The 20,840-nt window shown below is 51.6% G+C and overlaps 1 protein-coding gene across 5 annotated transcripts in view; it reads right to left on the reverse strand.

Moving 5' to 3' along the window:
- Positions 1–278: 278 nt before the first annotated feature.
- The window catches only part of EDA (ectodysplasin A), a 174,291-nt gene continuing 153,729 nt past the window's right edge, over positions 279–20,840 (reverse strand). The window contains exons 3-8 of one of the 5 annotated variants that reach the window (XM_072626295.1): positions 14,808–14,831; positions 12,055–12,234; positions 10,831–10,865; positions 10,244–10,295; positions 7,211–7,326; positions 279–4,633 (exon numbers count right to left, since the gene is read on the reverse strand). In XM_072626295.1, coding sequence (XP_072482396.1) covers positions 4,382–4,633; positions 7,211–7,326; positions 10,244–10,295; positions 10,831–10,865; positions 12,055–12,234; positions 14,808–14,831 — 659 coding nt within the window. In that variant the 3' untranslated portion in view covers positions 279–4,381. Of the gene's footprint in view, positions 4,634–7,204; positions 7,336–10,243; positions 10,296–10,830; positions 10,866–12,054; positions 12,235–14,807; positions 14,832–20,840 lie in introns of all 5 variants that reach the window. The other 4 variants (XM_072626294.1, XM_072626296.1, XM_072626293.1 and 1 more) reach the window with 4 other exon arrangements.

Raw genomic sequence — 20,840 nt, forward strand, 5'->3', positions numbered from 1 at the left:
GGGAAGAAGGTCTATTTGCATGTTGCTCAGGCCTGGCCCCTGGCTTTGCCTTGGAGGTGACCCAAGGTACATAGCTCTGAGAAAAGGTAGGGGGAAGGGGAGGATGTTGGCTCAGGGGCATCTTGGTCTTTGGGCCTTGGTGGCTAGGAGGTAACTCAGTTCTCTCCTTCCCTCATGGGGTGGGGGCTAGGTAACAAGAAGACCTTGTACCTTTCACAGAGCAGGGGCTCACTGGTTGGTGGGATGGGGGCCAGCACTTTGCAAACAAGTTCAACCTCTCATGGGGGAAATGCTTTTATTGGCCAAGAACAAACCATTCATTTACACAAACTTACAACCTGGCTTATATATATATACAGTATGTATACGTGATATACACAGAGTAGCTCCACCAAGCCGCAGCAGGCCTGTGCTCCCACACTAGGCATCTCCTGGGCCTGTTTGGCCCACCTGCATTGAGTCACAGAGATAGCCTATCCAAGCAAGAGGTGCCAGGCATCCCAGCCCTTCTTGGAGGGACGTGATGGGGCTTTAAGAGCAGAGTACAGAGATCTAGAGGACAGGCGGCACATTTGGGCCTCCAGCCTCCTCCAGAGCATTGGAGTCTGTCCTGGCTCCTGGATTGGGAGCAGCCCAGGCTCATCTGGTGCCAGCCTCCCATCCTAAGCTCCTTCCTACAGCCTTGCACTGGGGCTCCCAGCCCCAGGTCACACCTCTGCCCTGAGCTTGATACCAAACTTGGGGAAGAGGAAGACTCCAGAAGGTAGGGGATGCTCCCTTACTCACTTTGGCCTGTGTGTCACCAAGTGGTTGCTGCAGAAGTAGAGCTTGGTGACTGTGACAGGGCTTTGGACCACAGGCCGCCCCCTGCGGACCTTCCTGAGCACTGCACCAGTCAGAGCACCCTACAGAAAGCATTTGCCCTTTTTCCCCACAGGGGCCTCCAGGAGCTAGTCTCATCTGTGGGACTCTTAGGTCTTTCTTACTGGAAGCAGGAAGCTCAGGGCAAACAGGGAAGGCCAAATTCTCAGCCGGCCTCTTTTCGCCTGCATGAAGCTGAGACTGGTGGGACCCGTAGGAGGTTAGTTACATCTCACTTTGGTTGAATAGCAGATCTATTAAAATGGGTTAAATAAAACCTACACGGTGACTATTTATAACATGGCCCACAGAGCCGAGACCCATCTGGGTTCTGGGTGCTGTGAGCTTAGAGCCAGAATCCTCAGGAGAATGGAAGGCCCCAGAGAGGCTATTTTAACTTTCTTCTAGGTCTGTAGATAGAGCTGGAGGAGGACCCCAGATGGACTGCACCAACCTCCCCAGCTCTACAGTCACCAAGGGTTGCACATGCAAAAGACCACTTGGGCTTTAACTGCAGAAAAGAAACCCCTTGAGGGCAGGGACAGCTTCATTCTTGTTGTGGGATCCTGGGGCCTGGCACTTAAAAAATGTGTGCTGGATTAAGTGAACTTGACCGTAAAGACCCAACAGAGGACCATGGCAGGAGCTGGGGATACAGTGGGGGTCCAGTCAGGGTACCTTGGACACACGCAGTCCCTGGGCTCTGCAGTTGGGACCGAGTGAGCCAAAGCCATGACATGAAAGAGAAGGGCCCTCAGCACCTTTGGAGGGGGCAGGGCAGGGATTCAAATCTTTCTTCTAGTTTTCCAGCCCTCAGGGAAAGCAAAATGCATGATCAGTGAGGCATACCTCTAACTTCTCCAAATTCTTTTGACTGCAAAGTACCTTCCAAATAATTCCCCAGCCACAGGCCTCTTCTGCAACAAGCACAACAGCCCCATCCATTCTGGGAAGAGCAAAGGCCTAGTATTCGGGCAGAGCCAGAGCACCACTCTCCTCAGGGCACAGCTCCCAGCTTCTCTTTGGGAAGGGATTGGGGGTGGGGGTTGCTTGGGGCACCTTACCCCATGTTGTGCCCCACAGTTTGGGCTGAGAGAGTCGGGATGGGAGTCCATTCCCTTTCCTTGTGTCTCACTCCTGCTCTGCCAGCTTCTAGAATTGGTCTTTCTTAAGGAAGGTCTTTTAGTCCAGAGAATCTGGAGCTCTCCAAGGTACTTTCCAGTGTCATATCCACTTCTCTTCTGTGTCCCTCCCTGGGCATCAAGCTCTTGCCAGCGGGGCCCACAGGAGGTAGACACTGATTCAGTTAGTATGACAAGTCAGTACAGGGGACCAGCAGCCCTGCTTGATGCAACATCAAGTGGACATAAGGTCTGAAGATTAAGGGCCCTTTTTTCTCAGTACAGAAGCTGCCGGGCTGACCAGTGCTGCCAAGAGCTGGACATACCAGGGCTTTGGATTTCTTCAGTAGGCTTCCAGTGCCTTTCTCGTGTGGACTGTGTAACAGCAACTCTTCTGTGTCTGGCTGTCCAAAATGTCATGAGCAGTGAGCTTTCTAGGAGGCAGAAGGCTCACACTGGGTCTGCCTTGCTACTTGGCCCCTGTGCAGGCTCTGCTGTGGTGGAAGTGGAGGAAAAGCTTTAGGACACTCAGGAAAATGAAAACATTTGTCTTGATTGGAAGCCTTGGTCTGCCCCAACTTATTGATAGGACTCTGCCTTGGACCAGGCTGAGGAACTTGGAACAATTGTTGTTGAGCACAAGTGGCCTTCTCAGAATCAGCAAAGCCTGGAGCATCCTCAAAGTTCATTTGTGAGGAAGACTGTTGAGAATCCTGAAATCAGCTGAGGGGACTGAAGCCTTGGGGAGGCAAAGCAACTTGGTCAAGGACCCATCTGTAGGAAGCAGGAGAAGCATGATGTGAATCCAGCTTCTCTTCATCCAGGGCCAGCACCCCTTCCATTGGCTCTCACTTAGGTGTCCTATCCATGCCTAGTCCATGGGGCCTTCTGAGAGCTGGAGACTAACCTAACCTCTGGCACAGATCATGGACTCCCTTAGGGGCCTGAGTCTCATGGGGGAAGGGGAATCTTCACCCATATCTCACCCTTTCTGTGTCAGTCAGCTGGCTCAGTGGGAGTGCCAGTCTGTTCAGCATCCACCTTCAGCTCTGAGTCGTGGAGGAATTAATAGACCCTTTTGGCAGAAATCAGAGGGGCTGGTTCACGTCTAAAGTTTAGCCTCTGGAATATCTGACCTTGAAGGGATGACCAGAAATGATCTGGTCCAATCCTCTGCCAGTGGGCAAAGTCCTATAAGCAGAATGAAAGCCTTTTGTGCATAGTCACATCGAATGGGAAAGGCTCTTGGTCTCAGGCCAGGAGTCTGTTTCAACAGAAGTTGGATCTTTGGTTGGGACAATGGAAACCTTAGCCAGCCTGGGATGTGTAGAGATTGTGTGTGCATGTACACATGTGTGTGTGCGTATGTGTATGTGGAGAGGGCAGCGAGTGGCCCAATCCCAGGAATTTACTGAGGGCTGAGGATGGCCCTGGAAACAGGGGAGAAGGCCATGGTCTTGTCTACTGAGTCCAGAGGTGTGTGTGTGTGTGTGTGTGTGTGTGTGTGTGTGTGTGTGTGTGTGTGTGTGTGTGTGTGTGTGTGTGTGTGTGTGTGTGTGTGTGTGTAGGAGGGGTGGGGATGAGGCAGGGAGGGGGCAAACTTAAGGATAGAGGCTGGAGACCAAGTGAGGGCCTCCTCTCAGCCCAAGCAGGGGGCCATGATGGAGCCTGCAGGTTGTGAGTGTCAGAGTGGAGCAGCCAGCGAAGCCATCAGCCCCATTGTGGGCTTGTGGGGGGCAGGATGCTTACTGTCCCCCTCCCCCCTGCTTCTGTTCCTTCATACTGCATCATGGGGAAAGTCCCAATTAAAGTGAGCCTAGAAGCAGAGACTCAGGAGGAAAGTCATGTAGCCCTCATCTTGCAGAGAGGAAGGTGAAGTCAGAACTGGATAGGACTGTGAAGGTCACCTAGCCCAGGCAAGGCCCAGAGATGCTGAAGAAGATATTTAGCAAGTGGTGGAGGCAGGCTCTGAGCTCAGAATGCTAATGGGCCAGTGCTTTCTGCTCTATTTTCTCATGCTGGTTTTTCTCACCCAAGGGCCCTGAGGGTGAGGATTTGAACTGAGGCCCTCTTTGGCAGCTCCCTCCTTGGTTCTCTGCCAGTTCTTGCCCCGAAGTGCCTGCCACCACAGAGCTGGTGGTGTCAGAGTTGTCAAGGCCACAGGCCTGTGGGTGACCCCTCATCCTGAGTCTATGAAGACTGGCCTGGCCCTCCCAAGGCCAGTGCCCCACCTACTGCCGCCCCCAGGTCCCAGCAAGCTGGCTTGCCCCAAAGCCACTCGTTAGGGGATAAATAGACCATGAGCAGTTGGCTCTCTCCTCTGTCTCTCTTTGACTCCCTCCAAAGCAGTGCAATGGTGGGGTGGCCCCAGGCATCCTGGCCTCCCATCCTGGGAGAGTCTAGGAGGCAGGGGCCTCGCCTAGCCGAATGGCCCCAAAGAACGTGCTGTGCCTGCTCATGTTAATGGAGATGTCGGCATGTACCATCTTGACAGCTATCTTCTGGTGGGCTCTGAGGAGGCACACGCCTGCCGTGTAGCATGTGTTATAGTTGGTCTTGCCCGTCTCGATGCTCCGGGTACACTGTAAGAAGGGCTTCTCATCCACCACCACCTCGTAGCTGGCAAAGTCTGTGAAGTTGATGTAGTAAACCTGGGGGGAGAGGGGACAAGGAGGGGTGAGATGGGGCAGGGCTGTGGAGGCATCTCCCTGGAGGGAGGACCAGCCCCTGTCAGGCTGAAGGCAGGGCTAGGCCCGGCCATCCCAAGGCTTCTGAGGACCAGGCAGAAGGCCGGGCCACCTCAAGGCTTCTGTAGGCCAGGCTGAAGGCAGGGCTGCCTCAAGGCTTCTGAGGACCAGGATGCCAACATGCAGGTGGCACAGCCAAATGTTTCTGGTCCTCTTTCTCAGCTCTTTGAGTTCTGTGTAATTCAGGGGAAAGAGTTCTGGGTTGGAGGCCAGGAGACCAGGGTTCAAGTCCTGGTTCTTTCTGCCACTGACTTGCTTGTGATCTTGGGGAAGTCACTTCCCTTCTCTGGGCCTCAGTTTCCCTATCTGCAGGGTTGACCTGAATAACCTCCCAGTTTCCTTTGCCCAGTCCTGATGATTACTAAAAATTGAAGAAGCCTGCAAGCTTCCTTTCATCAAGGGGAGCCCTGGACTGTGGCCAGGTGTGGCTGGGCAGGAAATTCACCCATGGCTAAGTGGGGATTTGGGCAGCCCTTGGGACTTGGCAGTGCCAACACATAGGGGCAGCTCTTTTTTGCTGATTTTAGGAAAGGAGAGTAAAGTCTGAGAAGCAGCCAGGCAGAGGAAACATGAGGACCAGGGTCTTCATCATAGAGAGCTGAGACAGCCTTTCCTATCTTCTTCCACCCTCTGTGCCTCCCCTCTTTCCCTCTTTCTTCTTTCTTTCTCTTTCTTTCTCTCTCTCCCTTCTTTCCTTTTTTCCTCCTCCCTTCTTTCCTCTCTCATCCTTCCTTCCTTCCTTCCTTCCTTCCTTCCTTCCTTCCTTCCTTCCTTCCTTCCTTCCTTCCTCCCTCCCTCCCTTCCTCCTTCCTTCCTTCCTCTCCCTTCCTCTCTCTCTCCTTCTCCCTCCCCCCTCCCTCTTCCTTTCTTCCTTTCTTTCTCTCTGTCTGTCTCTGCTTCCAGGTGGTCTGCTATAAGAGAGGCTGTGGGTTCAGCAATAGAAGCTATTTACTTACTGCCTTGCTCAGCCTCAGGTCATGAAAAAAGTATAAATCCATGACCTGGGTGGCCAGGCAGCTGAGATAATGTGCATTTATTCTCCATGGGCCCAGGGGAGGTACACGTCCATGCCCTGGAAGGGATGTGCTGCAGGTGGCCAAGGGACATCACGTGGCAGAGAGATGGGCATGGCTCTTGGCCTGGATGTGAAGGGCTGGGGATGGAGCAGGGTAGCACCACCCATTCTGGGACTCTCCAGGAGCTGGCTGGTCATTGGTTGAAGCCATTAGTTGGGGATGTTGTCAAAGGTGATCCCGGCTTGAACTAGGTGCCCTCTGCAGTCCCTCTCAAGCCCACGATTCTGTGATTCCCATAGCAGGGGATCAGATTCTGAACTGAGAAAAGACCACCTGAGACCAGCTGGGCTGGTCTTCTCTGGCCGGGTTCCTCATCACTCAGCTGGTCTGGCTGTCTCTTGACCTGACACCTTAAAGAAGGTACAAGCTTCAGACTCTGTCACCTTCCCTAATGGAGATGCCTGCCAGGGCCCAGTGTGCCTGAGGTGTAGGCAAAGAAAGGGGGGCTCAAATGAAAGAGGGAGAGGGGGAAGGGCAGGGGAGGGGGAGAGGGGGGTAGAGAGAGGAGGGGAGTTAGACAAACCCATTAAGGGATAGAAAGTGACCTGAAGGGCCCCCAGATGCCACCGTGGGGCCCCAGTGCAGGTGCCTGCTCTATTCCAGCCCTCAGGCTGAGCTAGGAGGCCAGGTGGGCACACTGGACACCTTGCTAGGGACATGGGTCTCATTTTCTAGGCCACCACACTCACTGTTCTGTGGTCAGGTCTGGTTGGCACATGAGGCAGAGCAGGTGGTGAGGGGGGAGTCCCCACAAACAGTTTTCTCCTTAGAGAAAACTACACCATGGAGATGCCATTGATCTATCACCTCCACTGCACATCAAGACTTCAAGGACCAGGTAGAATCCCAGCTCTTGTTGGAACACTAGTCTCATGGTGCCAGGCCACAGAGGCCACTATACACTCAATGCACACACATATACAATACACACGCACACACGTATACCACACACACACACACACACACACACACACACACACACACACACACACACACACACACACACACACACACACACACACACACACACACACACACACACACACACACACACACACACACACACACACACACACACACACACACACACACACACACACACACACCCCAGCTCCAGGCTTTGGAGGAGGGATGAGGGCCCCATGGTGGGGTTCCAGGGGCTGGAACATGGCAGAAGGGTGTATGTGGCCATCATTGTGGCAGCTGCCTTCAGGCTATCTCCAGAAATCTCCAAGTCCCTCTTCTCTTTAGTTCTTTCCTCCCTTCCCTAGCCCCAGTTAAATTTCCCTCAAAGTCCAAGGGTCACTCCTTTGCTGCCGTGGCTGGCTCCACAGTGCCCCTCTGTGGCTGGGGTGGGATCTGCATCTAGGAAAGGAGTTAGGCCTAAGACCGTACTCACTTCTACCTGACTATAGATGAAGTAGGTGCCGTCCACCAGTACCTCCAGCTCCCCGCTGCGGGGGTGCAGTTTAAACACCTTGGGGTTCATGGTGATGCGCGACCAGTCATTCAGCACTCCACCTGAAAGATCTCAGTATGAGAGAACGGTAGTCACTCAGTACATGTCAGAAAAACAGCACGACCCCATAACCCAGCCCAGCCCCCAGCCCCCCAAAGAGCAAGCCCAGCCTGGCCCGGCCCACAGGGGAAGGGCACTGCTTCTAGGGTGGCCAGGCTTAGATGGAGTAGAGCAACCATTTTCTCAGCATTAATATTCAGTGTTTGACTTGGAGCCTGATTCCCACCCTGCCCACCCCTTGAAGTGGAGTGACATCAGGTAGGCCCAGCTATGGCCCCGCTCGGGTCTTCAGTCTCTTCGCCTATAAAACAAAGGAGTTGAAATGGATCGTCTGGAAGTTTCTGCTCTGGGATTCTGTTACTTTTGTGACTTCCTAAGATGGATCTGAGACCTGGGTCTTCCTTACCTTGGTGTGTGTGTGTGTGTGTGTGTGTGTGTGTGTGTGTGTGTGTGTGTGTGTGTGTGTGTGTGTGTTTTCATTGGCTCCTAGAGCAAGAACCAGATGAGGCCCTTAAGATGATCTAGTTCAATCTCTAACCCCTTCCTATTTTATGATGAGGAAATTGAGGCCTGTAGAATTGAAATGCCTTCTTTAGGCCATAGAAAAACCAGGAATCACCCTTCACTTGGCAATCCTCTTCCTCCTCTGCTTTCCCAAGTCAGCCAGTTGGTCCACAAGTATTCATTAAGCACTTATCATGTGTGTCAAGACTGTGCTAAGTGATGGGGATATGGGAAGGTCAAACTCATGGACTTTGACCTCTGATGGAGGAGACAGCCTGGCAATATGTCCACATGAGTAGATGAAGACAGAGCACAGCCAGTTCTCCCTTTACATGGGAAGCAAGAGGGCCCCAGTGAGAGGGGCTGGGCAGCAGCAGGCAGCCTGCTGAGGGTGCCCACCAAGGGTGTCTGCTGAGGCTGCCCACTGAGGATGCCTTGGCTGTACAGCACTGAACACACCTGACCATCAAGTTCACCTTTGGTCTTCTAATTCCCTCTATGATCATGGGACAGTATTACATACATCTTCACTGATGACTTGTGCAAAGGTATTATCTGATGTGAACCTTTGTTACAGAGGCTACCTGAAAGAAGAGGGGGGATGGGGGGAGGGACAAATTCATATTAGGTACAAATCAGCCACTTATATAAATCGAGAGCTGTTTGTGGATGAAAATGAGCTCAGAATTTGGGAAGGCACTAGAGAGCAGGGGCTGGGAAAGGCCTCAGAATTCAGAGAGGAGCTGGGGGGGCTGAGAAAGGCCTCAGAATTCAAGGAGGGGCTTGGGGGGGGGCTGGGAAAGGCCTCCTGAGGAAGGCAGAATTTTGGCTGAGACCTGAAGGATGCTCAGGACACAAAAGAGCAGAGGTGAGGGGGGACAGTGTCTTCCCTCAGGAAGCTGAGGCCTGTCTCCTAGTGCCCCCACCTCAAAGCCGCCACCATGTCTAACACTTTGCAGGCTTCTCTGTTCTCTCACTTCTTGTCATAGGACAAGAAACCCCAGGATTGCCTCCACTGTTATTCTTCTACTCCAGCCACTATCATTTCAAATAAGACTTCACAGGCAGATGGGAAAATCCTCCTCCTCCTACTCCCCAGGGGAATCAGACCACAGAGCATCTTTTCCCAAAGCAGTCCACCCAAGCTCTTCCCTGAGGACCCTTGGGAGATGGGAATCTGTTTGCTCAGGGATTCTACCATCTGCTTTTGTGGGAGCAGCTGTGAGAGAGTCCTCCAGCGTGATCTGAGCTACTTGGAGATTGAGGTGGCCAGAGCTAAGGCTAACAACCAATTCCAAGGGCCAGTGTGGGGCCTAGACCAGAGCAGGTATGTACCATTTGCACGAGACTGCCCAGGATGCTCTGGGGTTGGGGAGCTGGTACTGCTGAGAAATCTCCCCCATCTCCTCTCCCCCCACCCCTGCCACCTGAGGTCAGATACTCAACGTGGAGGTAGCAGAGGGGGGTGCCTTTTGTCCTACCTCATGTGTAGTGCAAAGGAAGGAGCCTCTTCCCTGGCTTTACTCCTCTGCCATGGATGAGTCAGGGACTGGAGCTGAGAGCCTGGACTACCAGGCCTAGGCCGTTGCAGGGAGGGGGGGTGCACCTAACATTTCTTCAAGATGTGGCGCAGATGTCTAAACAGATGATGACCCAGGGCAGGTGTGAGAGCCACAGTCTGGCTAGGGTGGCCACTGAGTTTGATGTATTGACTTCCATTTCCAGAACCATTACTGGGGGGGGGGGGGGTGGCACAGATGGGTCAGCCAGAGGAGCAGACCGGGCGGTCACATACACATACTCACAGAGTGTTTTTTTAAACTTGCCCTTGTATTCTCAGTGTTTACCACTGTATTTGGCACATAGTAGGTGTTTAATAAATGCTTAGTGTCTGACTGACTTACATGTGTGCCCCCCTCCATCTCCACCTGGGCAGCCTGCTGTAGTAGACAGACTCAGGAGACCTGGACCTGGCTCTGCCCTTTCCTGATGGTGTGACTTTGGACAAGTCACTTTATGTGGATCAAGGCAGATAGGAATCCTTGTGCCTAGGATGTTGTACCAAGGATATGGGGAAAGTCGGCTAAGCCCAGATAGGGATCAAAGGTGACTCCTTAAAGGAGAAGATGGAACCTTTTACAGGGCTCACTGCTCCTTGTGCAGCCTCAGTTTCCCTCTCTGTGCCATGTGATCCCTCCAGCTCTGACATTCTATGATCTAAAGGCCTTTCTTCCAACTCTAATATGGTTTTCTCTGCAGCTTGTGTATGTACAGGTATGTTTATGAACGTCTCTGGCAGGGGTGGCTGATGGTTTGATGGAAGGGAGTATGGGAAGAATTCCAGCCCAGCTTTCCCTTGCACAAGGGAGGGGGGAGGGGGAGGGGGAGCAGCTGGGCTCCTCCGGGGATTCTTACCATTCTTCACCTGGATGGCAGAGCCTTGGCCTTGAAGATGTACCACAGCTGGCTGCAGGGGAGAGAAGGGAGGAGAGTAGGTGCTGAGGGCTGATGGGCTGACCTTGTGCACTTTCACCCCAGTCCTTTTCCTCTGGCCCAGAGAAGGTCAGGGAGATGCTGACAGAGGAATCAGAAAGCTCAGGGAAGGAGGGGGAAGGCCTCCTTCCACACATGGCCAGGGGCTTGTCTCAACTTGGCCACAGATTGGGAAGAGATCTGCAGGTACTGTGTGTACAGCACCATGGCTGCCCCCACCTGCTGAGGAGCATGGGAAGGCACGCTAGTACTGCTCAGGGGCTTCCCACACTGGAGGTGGGGTCTGGAGAAATAGCTTCTGTTTCTGTGCCTGGTCAATGATAAGGCCCTCAAAGCTGCTGCTACCCACTGGGGTGGCATGATTGGTACAGCATTGGCACTGGAGTCAGAAGATGCTGGCAAGTGCCCATCTGCCTTTGAGCCCTCATTGGAAGGGAATCACAAGGACAAGGAGGGGAGCAAGTGAGCAAGCCAGGAGCACCCCCTGTTTTTGCCCTCCTCTGACTCACCTGGATCTCTCGAGCGCCAGCCTTGTCAGTTGTACCTGTAAGAGAGTACCAGGGTTTCAGGCTGGCAGCACCTGTGAAGCAAACCTGCTTGGGCCCTACTGGGTGGGCACTGACAATCTGGCCTTCCTTCTTCCAGGGATCGGATCCAGCTGCAGCTCCCTGGAGCGAGGCCCCAACTGGCCCTCCACTAAGGAGACAGGATTGGAGTTGCCTGAGGGTGTGTGTGTCTGAGTGAAGGTCCAGTAGCCTTGATGGTCCCGCTTTGGTCAGTGTCTGAGGTTTGAGACCTAGCTTTGTCACTTACTAGCTGACTGACTGGACAAGTCAGTCACCCTCTCCTGGGCCTCAGTTTCCTTCATTGTAAAATGACAATGCTACTTGCCTTGACTACCATTACTTATCCCTGCTTAGTTGGGGTTAAATTGGGGTTAAATTCCCAGGCCACTCAAAATCCCATATTTAGCAGACTTTGGGTTAGATGAGGAAGGCTGGGGAGAGAAGGCATTTCCAACAGGTTCAGCCCAGGGCCTTCCCTTAGCCTTCATTAGCACTGGGGCCTCTTGGCCATACCCTCAGGCACCAGGGGAAAGGGCCCAGGGGTTACAAGGAAGACTGGGCAACAAGACAGATCCAGTGCAGATTCTGGCTCGGAGGCTTGGCCTTGCTCCTTCTCCGATGGGAAGGACTCTCAGTTCACATTCTCTGACCATCCCTGAACACTTGCCGACTGCTCTCGCTTCTGGGGGTTGGCTGAGAAGCTGAAATTCTCATAGACCAAAATGCTCCTGATACAGCCTCCGATATGTCTCCCAGCTCTGCCATCACCTGTCCTAAGGCTCCCCCCACCTCACACCACGTCTGCCGTCCTCTATTCTAAGGCCCCTCCCAGGTATGACATTTTCTGTCCTGGGTTCTAAGATCCCTTCCAGCTTTAGGTAGAAGTCATATCAGCATTTAGGACTCAAAGCTGGGTGTCCATTTCTCTACTGGGAAGCCCCTGGTATCTGGTCATGTGGTCATACTGAAGACATGGAGGCTTGTAATAGAGGGGCAAAAAGCAGAGGTGGCAGGATGTGCTACCCACAGAGTCAGGCAGCTGCTCTCCCCTCCTCCAAGAATACCCCAACCTGACCAAAAGGCTAGATCCTCCCCTATCCCCACACATTCAGACTACTTACTCATAAAGGTCCTCTGGCCACAGGGTGAGGAGAGAGAGGTACTCACCTGAGGGGCCTTGCAACCCAGGGGGGCCTTGAGGCCCAGGGGGGCCAGGAGGGCCAGGGGGTCCCATGACTGTTGTCCCAGGAATGCCGGGGATTCCTGGGATTCCTGGAGGTCCTTGGGGGCCTGGAGGCCCAGGGGGGCCTGGGGGACCATTAGGCCCAGGAGGCCCGGCCTTTTTTCCTGAGAAAACAGAACAAAATCAAGCGTTAACATCAGACTATCAGATGATCTGTGGGGGAAACAAAGAGCAAACTTGGTCAATGTTGTCTCCTCCCTGCCCTCCCAGGCCCACAATCTGTTACTTCTCCTCTGGAGGCCTCAGGTTCCTATGAGACATGGAAGAGGGGAGCTCTCAATCTGATGACTCTATGAATTGACAGACCTATGAGAAGCTAGCCATGGGTTCTGGGGCTCTCTACCCTGCATTCCTCACCCCCATCTACCTGAATTGGGGTCTCCTTCAGGAGTCCTTGGAGGTTAATCAGAGGCTGCCTTAAAGGAGGCTGCCCTCCTTCCTGGGCCTTTGCTGATTGGTACCTGTGGGCCTCCTGAAGGCTTGGGAGAGGCAGGCAACAATGAGCGATGAGGTAGAAATTCCCACAAGGTTTGGTTAATGGGGAAAGGCAGCCATGTGGCTGAGGCAAGAACAGGAAAGGGGTTTGATGGAGTATGGCAAGTGGGAAGCCAGTCAGGAAGGTTGCTGTGGGGTGAGGGGTGGGGGAGGCAGGGGAGGCCAGTCTTTCAAGCCTCTGGCCCCTGCTCTTCATAGTTCTCAGGCAGGCTTGGCATCAGCACCAGAGGGTTGGCCACTCTCTATGGGCCTGAAAATCCCAAGGCAGCCTGGAGGAGCCGGCTTCCCCTCAAATCTCCTCTACATTCAGCCCTTTCAGTCAGCCCACCACAAGGCCTTCTAATGGTTCTACTCATGCCACACAAGGCTTATCTGAAGGAATGACGTGCCCAGCTTGGGTTGTGCATGAGTGTTGTCTTCAGTATCGACAAGGCTGGCCAGGGCAGTGGTCATGGGGGGTATGGAGGGGAGGGGAAGCTGCAAAGACAGAGGAGAGCTAAGAGCAGCCTGATTGGGTCCCTTCTCTCCATGTTTGCTCGAAGGAGCTTTGTCAGAGAGGGCTTGTCTTGGGGCCTCACGCCAGCCTGGAGCTCCTGGGGCTCTTGGCCAGGCCCCAAAGAAGCAGCTACCATGGACCTCCCAGGCCCTGAAGGAGAGCTGATGACCTGAAGAGGCCCTGGCAGAGAAGTCAGTGTTCTGGCTTTGGGAGCCCAGCTCTCTTTGGAGATGGGGGGCCTCAGGCAAGGCCATTTATTTCCCTCACACTCGGTTCCTTCATCTATAAACACCTACAACACAAGTGAACTAGATGAATTCCACAGTCCCTCCCATCTCCCAAATCCACACACTGTGTGTGTGTGTGTGTGTGCGTGTGTGTGTAGATTTCTTTCTTTTTTGGGGGGAGAGGGGGGGAAGTGAGGCAGCTGGGGTTAGGTGACTTGCTCAAGTTCACAAGCTAGTAAGTGTCAAATTTTTGAGGCTGGATTTGAACTCAGGTCCTCTGAACTCCACCACCTAGCTGCCCCAGTGGGGGGGGGGGTTTCAATGGGAGGGACCAACTTGAACAAAGCCTCCACAATGGTGATGAACAGAGGGCTAGTAAGGAGAGTCCAGGCTGGATGGTCTGAGGAGACAGAAGGAGAGTCACAGCTGCTGGCAGGTCAAAGACAGCTAAGGATTGGAACTAGGGTGAGGTTTGGATGGTCAATGGGAAAAGCATTGCTCTTCTGCTTTGGACAATTTCTTAATTTGGGGAAACTCCAGGACCAGTCAGTCACCAAGTCCTGATAATTCTATTTCTACAACATCTCCTGCATACATCCCTTTTTTACTACTTGCATGGCTCCTGACCTAGTTCAGGCCTACAGGAAGTAGGAAGTGGGTGAGAAGGGCCTGAAGACCTATCATCCTATCAGTGCCAGAGAAGAATGTCCAGTGTGGTGTCAGTGGGGGATGCGAGCTTCAGCTTATCACTGGCTCAGCAAGGTTGTTCCTCCTGGGCATTTCCTCTACTTGGAAAAGAAGGATCAGACATATTGTGCTTGGTCTCAAGGGGCAGAGAACCAGGAGTGAGCAGGGGAAATTACAGAAGGGCAGATTCAGACTCAAAGTGGCACAGGATGCTATGGGAGAGGGCAGGCTCACCATCGTTGAAGGTCTCTCAGCAGAGTCTAGACAAAGTGGCTGGGATCATTGTGGAGATTCTGAGTTTCTAGGATAAGATGGCTTTTGAAGGTCCCACTTGGCTGTGACATTCAATGCCACTAAGGGGAAGAGGGAAAGTTTGTGAGGCCAAGAAGCAAGGGCCATATGTTGAGCTCAGTCAGGAGCTCCATGCACCCCTGCTTCCTGACTGTAGGAAAAGGAAACCCCCTGAAAAGAGTGAAGAACAAATAGGCAGAAAGGGAACCGACTCTGCCTTGCCTCCACTTGGCCTTGCCTCGAGTCGACTTTCACCAGGAAATCTTTTGAGTTCCCTTCTACTTGAGGGCAGGTTTTCAGAAAGGCCCTCAGGTTTCTCCTGAGTTAGTCTAGTTTAATGATCCAAGTGCAGGCCTCACTGACCAACAATCTCAATGCCATGGAGGAGGACCAAGCCAAGGAGGCCACTCACTGAGGGTTCGTTAGGAGAAAGTCATTCAACCACACACACCAGAAAGAATAGCAAACGAGGTGACCTTACCCTTTTTCTTGTTTTTAACTGGACCTGCAAAGAGAGGAAAAAAGAAATTCAAATTCCTTGGCATTCCCAGGGGAGGGTCAAGGCTTCAAGGCCTACGTGTCACTTGGCAAAGTCTTTCCCTGGATCCTTCCGCTCACCCCGTGCCCTCTCTCTGCAACTCTAGATAATCTCTTTTCACTTATCTTCTCTCTCCTGCTCCTGCCTCTAACTACTCCTTCTCATCCTTTGTCGGATCATCCCCCACCAATGGTCAGGGTCCCTATCCCCTCATCCCAAGTGGCTGCAGTTTCAAGTTCTAGTTTCTCCCTTAGAATCTCATCTGCTACCAACTTCTCAGTTAGTTTCTCAAGTCTATATACACAGGCTTCATCTCTCTCCTGAACTCCATGACCTGTTGGACAGCTCCACCAGGGCACCTGACAGCACCTCAAAGTCAGTATGTCCAAAAGGGAATTCATTATCTTTTCCCCCAGACCTTTCCTTCCAAACTCCCCCACGTTAGTTGAAGATGCGACCATAGTCCCAGAGTCAGGTTCCAAATATCCTTGAATCTTCTATCTCCCATTCAATCGGGCACCAAATCTTGTCTAGTTGACCTCTATAGCATTCCTTCACATACAAGTGCCCTCCCCCCATCCCCTCCCCCTTCTCGCCACTCTCATCCCAGTGCAGGGCCTCATTACCTCCTGCCTGGACCACTGCCTGCCATCAGGTGCCCTCTTCTCTAACTCAGCCTTCCTAAAACTAAATTCTTTGTTAAAAACAAAAACAAACAAAATTTACATTTTGCTTATTATGAACTTAACCTCAATGTTTCAATATGCAAAGAACAGAAAATAGGGTTGTGTGTGAAAATATGACCTGTCATATAGTTTTGTTTTCAAGTGTATTTTATATTTAACAGCACTGTATTTACCATGGCCTTGCTTGTCTGTGAACTTCTCTCTTTTGCGTAATGTATATGTGTATGTGTGTGTGTGTGTGTGTGTGTGTGTGTGTGTGTGTGTGTTTAGGGTTTGCTGGGGACATGACTGGCTATGACTCAAGTCTAGCTGATGTATGCCTATGGATTCAAAGGAAGCAGCACTGATGGAGGGGTGGCTTCCCCAGGCCTGGGTTTCCTTGAAGACATGACTCTCAGCACCTCCTCCTCCCTTGGGCCCAAACATGGCTGCCCTTCCTACCCTCTATGGCCTCCACAGTTCAGGCCAAGGTGATGCCAGTCCTTCCCATGCTTGGGCACAATGGCAAGCTTGAGAAAGGAGTGCGGAGGTACTCCATCTATCTCCCAGTGTGTATGAATTCTTTCTTGTCTTTTCTTTTTGACATCGTTATCACCCTCATCAACTCTTTCCTGGCTCTACCTACTACAGTCCATTCTCCATTCAGTTGTTAGTGTTACCCCCTTATTCAATAAACTCTGGTGATTCTTCATCAGTTCCAGGATCAAATTGAAAATATTCTGGCATTTCCAAGCCTTCCCATCGCACTCTTTGATCCAGTGATGCTGGCTTCCTTGTTCTTCCATCTCCAGACTCTGGATGTTTTCACTGGAAGTCTCTGCCTTCTTGCTTTAAGTCTCAGCTAAAATTCTGCCTTCTCCAGGAAGCCTTCCCTGATTCCCCCCAATCCTTGTGCCATCCCTCTGGTGATTATCTCCAATGTCTCTTCCCTGTAGCTTGTTTGGACGTTAGCTGATCTCACTTGACCTTCATGACAAGCCTGCATGGTAGGCAACGGAAGTGCTGGGAGACCCATTTGGAGCCAGGCTCAAGGCCAAGACCCTGCTGACTTTGAGCCCAGGCTGTGGCCCACCTTGGTGCTAGAGACAGGACTGTTGTCCACAGGGTAAAGGGAGGGTAGCGGCAGCTTATTTTACCCATCATGCTTTAATTTGACCGTTATTACAAGAAGATGGATGATGGTAATCCATCCATGTGGGGAACACATGCTCGCCTAGCGTAATTTAGCATAAGTGAACAGGCACTTGAAAAGGAGTGTCAACAGTTTCACTGACAGTGAAGTCACAGACAATTTCATGGAAATAACTTCTAAGGAAAATGATCCCAACCGGTTCAGGGAACTCAGGCGATCCAAGCCTTTTTTAGAATAGTCCCGACTTGGGTGCCAGCCCTTGATGGGGAGGAGCATGGAAGTCAGAGCGTGAAGCCAAAAGGGGGCCAAGTGTTCCAGGCCCTAGGCCTGAAGGGGGTGACCTCCAGTCCATCACTTGACTCCAGTGGGCCTCAGTTTCCTCATGGATTTGTTATGAGGAATGAGATAATGTTTGCAAAGTGATTTTTAGGAGTTGGATACCTTTTGGTTTTTTTCTCACAGTCATTCCCAATATCTCCGATTAGTTTTTTCTTGTCACAAACTGACCAAAGGAGCACAAATGAGTGGCCAGGCCCCTGTTCTGCTGAGGCTTTCTCTACTGGGACTCTCTCCTTCTCTACTGAGGGAAAGGAGGTATGACTCATCACCTATTCTTTGGGACCAAGATTGGTCACTGTATTTAATCTATTTTTTATGTGGCTCTAGTCATGTCTACTGGTCTCATTGGTTCCTGGAGGCAGGAAGACCTGAGTTCAAATGCGACCTCAGATACTTAGTAGCTGTATGACTTTGACCAAGTTGCCTACTTTTCATTTGCCTTAGTTTCCTCATCTATAAAATGGGGATCATAATAGCACCTACCTATGAAGGGTTGTTGTGATGATCAAGTGAGATCATATCTGTAAAGCATTTAGCACAGTGCATCACTCACACACACACACACACACACACACACACACACACACACACACACACACACACACACACACACACACATCTTGTTCCCTTCCCTGCTGTTCTGCTCACTTCAGGCTGCATCAGATCAGACAAGTGTTCCCAAGTGTCTCCGAACTTCTCAAACATTTTGTTTCTTGTAGGGCAATAATATTCCATCACCTTCACACCTGGGCATAGCTTGGCCCCTCCCACTTTCATCAGGTCTTTCTTTTGCCTTTCACCTCCTTGGGGGAACGCCCCTCGAGGACATCACAGGGATGATGAAAGTAGTCTCAACAGTTGGGTGACTCTGGGTCCAGGGTTCTACTCATGGAAACCTTGAGCTGCCTCTCCAGGAATAGCTCTGTGACCGCTGCAGGCCCTCTCAGCAGGGGCATGCTCTCCCAAGTGCTGAACAGTCAGTTCAGAGGGTCCTCAGTGCACTTGAGGGCACTGCTTTCTTTCCCTATTAGCCATGGGGGGGCATCTCAATGCTATACCCTCAGACAAGGGCCTCAGCAGCCACCAGGGGTGATGGCTTCTCATGACCTGATCAGCTTCCTTTCAGCCATTCAGGGACAGGCTAAGGGTCTCCCATGACAACCTCTCAGCTTTCTGAGTCCTAAGTCTTGGCCGTCTCCTTTCCAGCCAACTGAGAGAAGGGCTCCCTGTCCACCCCCCTCACACCTCCATCCTGATTGGTTCTGGGTGATGGTGGAGCCCAAACAGGTGGCACAGGCCATGTGCCCCTCATGGCACCTGCTTGTTTCCTGCTTGTTCTGAAAGCTGTAGGAGAAAGACTTGGCAAAGATATGGCTCCTATAGGTGCTTCCACCTGTCAGCTGTGCAAACCCAACCCCGAGCCAGGAGGCCATTCCAGTGTTTGCGCCCTCCAGAGTACTTTAGGAGCTTAGACAGGAACTAGCATCTAGGAAGAACTAGGGTTCTTCCTCTTCTGCTGTGGCCCCCACTCTCACTCCCCTTCAGCTCCCTGCCTCAAGACCTTCAGGAAGGCAGAGCGCCAGGATAGGAAAAGCCTGCGACTCAGCAGATGAAGGTTCAAGTCTCTGCTAGCCACTCCCTAGTTAGATGGCCTTGGAAAAGCCACTCACCTTCAATTTAATAGCCTTTGAAATTGGAATAACAACACTTGCACAACCCACCTCAAAGGCTTATGAAGGAGATCCCATGAGTATCTGGGGGCCAAGGAGTACAGGGCACTACCCATCTGCAAAAGTTTGTTGAATGAATAAATGTGGTGAGGACTACTGCTCTGGGCATAGCAAAGACTTGGCCAAGTGTTTGGAAGGGAAGGAAAGGATTGGGTGGAGGGCACGGTGGGCAGAGGCTGGAGGTGCTAGGATAGGCTGAACCAAAGGCCCCACAGGGAGCCCTCAGTGTTTATTCCATCTACTAGCCTGCTCTATCTCAACACTCTGTAAATAGTGACCAAAGAAGTGGGTAGTGAGCCTAAGGATATGGGCAGGATGGAACCCCATTGATTCAAACCACATGAGATGCCCACATCTGTGGCCCTATGCCAATACCCACAGCTCTGCCAGAGGAGACCAGAAAGAACCAGTGGGGAGAGGGGGATAAGCCTTTTACACAGGCACCAAAACACTTATGAAGTGGGAAATGGCAGGGGTTCCATGGCCTCCCAGAGATGTGGCAAAGGCTGCCTTCTGGTGCTGGAGGCCTGGGCCAATTCGTGACAGACCCATTTACAGGGCACATTTTCTGCCTCTAGATCTGTCCAGTTAATCATGACATACTATGTTTTCAGGCCCCCTTGATGCACCTTGTGGCTCATGTCACAATCCAGGTCCAACTAGAACCTCAGAATCTGAGATGGAAGGAATCTCAGAGAGCACCTGCTTTAACACCTATCTAAATGAGAAACCATGTGGCAGCTAGGTGCTACAGTAGATGGAGTCAGGAGGACCTGAGTTCAATGCAGCCTTGGATACACACTAGCTGGGTGACCCTGGGCAAGTCACTTAACCGCTAACTGCCTCAGTTTTCTCTTCTATAAAATGGGTTGTTGTGAAGTTCCAGTGGGTTTACTATGTAAAGCGCTTGGTTGTTGCTGTTCATCCATTTTCAGTCTGACTCTCCACGACCCCATTTGGGGTTTTCTTTGCGGAGATGCTGGAGTGGTTTGCCATTTCCTTCTCCAGCTTGTTTTACAGATGAGGAACTGAGGCAAACAGGGGGAAGTTTCTTGCCCAGGGTCACACAGCCAGTGGTTGTCTAGACCTGGATTTGAACTCAGGTCTTTCTGACTCCAGATCTGGCATTCTATTTCCCTCAGCTGCCCTTTATAAACTGTAAAGTGCTACAGAAATGTTTTTCAGGCTGCCGGGTCACACTGCTAACTCATACTGAACTTCCGGTCCACTCAAACCCTGAGCCTTTTTCAGATGGACTGCTCTCTAGTCACGCTTATCCCATGCTCTGAATGAGCAGTTGTAGTTAAAAAAGTAGTTAGAAAGCCGAGTGTAGAATTTTATGTTTATCCCTATTTAAATTCCATCCTGCTGAGAACTCTTGAGATTCAAGCTCTTGTCATTCTGGGACAGCTGTTCAGAAAACAACTGGGCCCACAGAGCCCCTGCAGTGGGGGCAATAGACTTCCATTATTGGTAACCTGTATTCCAAGACTGGCTGGCCTCTGCCTTGGTTGGATTCTTCCACCTCATTTTTTTCCATGTAGTTCTCCTGATTGACTCAAAAATGATTTATTCAAAACTTTCTATAGAATGTCAATACACCCCCAATGAAACTGGCTCAGTAGTTTGCATTTAAATTACTTTAATTTCCACCCCCCAAACGCCCTAATTAGTCAATCCATCAACAAGCACTGATTACAGGCATCTGACGGACTACCGAGCAAGCATTGTGCTAAGTGCATGGCACACAAAGAAACAGTAAAAATCTGGCAGCTGGTGTCAAGGAGCAGCCTCTCAGTCACAGCCTCTAAGTCTCCGTCTCATGATTCTTTCCTTCTACCAGTCATTTGCTCTTCCATTTTCTCTCCATTCTGCTGCTTTGGTTTTTATTTCTATTTTGTTTTTTCAAATTTTGGATTACTGTCTAAAGGTCTCTTCAGATGCTTTAGACTCTTCACGCCTGTCTGTCTTAATTGCATGACAATATCCTTTCCGTGAATGTGACACAGGGTGAAGCAGTAGGCACCCAGTCAGGAAGCCATGGGTTCAAGTCACGTCTCTGAGATATGCTGGTGACGCAACCCTGGGC

The sequence above is a fragment of the Notamacropus eugenii genome, chromosome X (assembly GCF_028372415.1).
Source record: "Notamacropus eugenii isolate mMacEug1 chromosome X, mMacEug1.pri_v2, whole genome shotgun sequence".
Lineage (NCBI taxonomy): Eukaryota > Metazoa > Chordata > Mammalia > Diprotodontia > Macropodidae > Notamacropus > Notamacropus eugenii.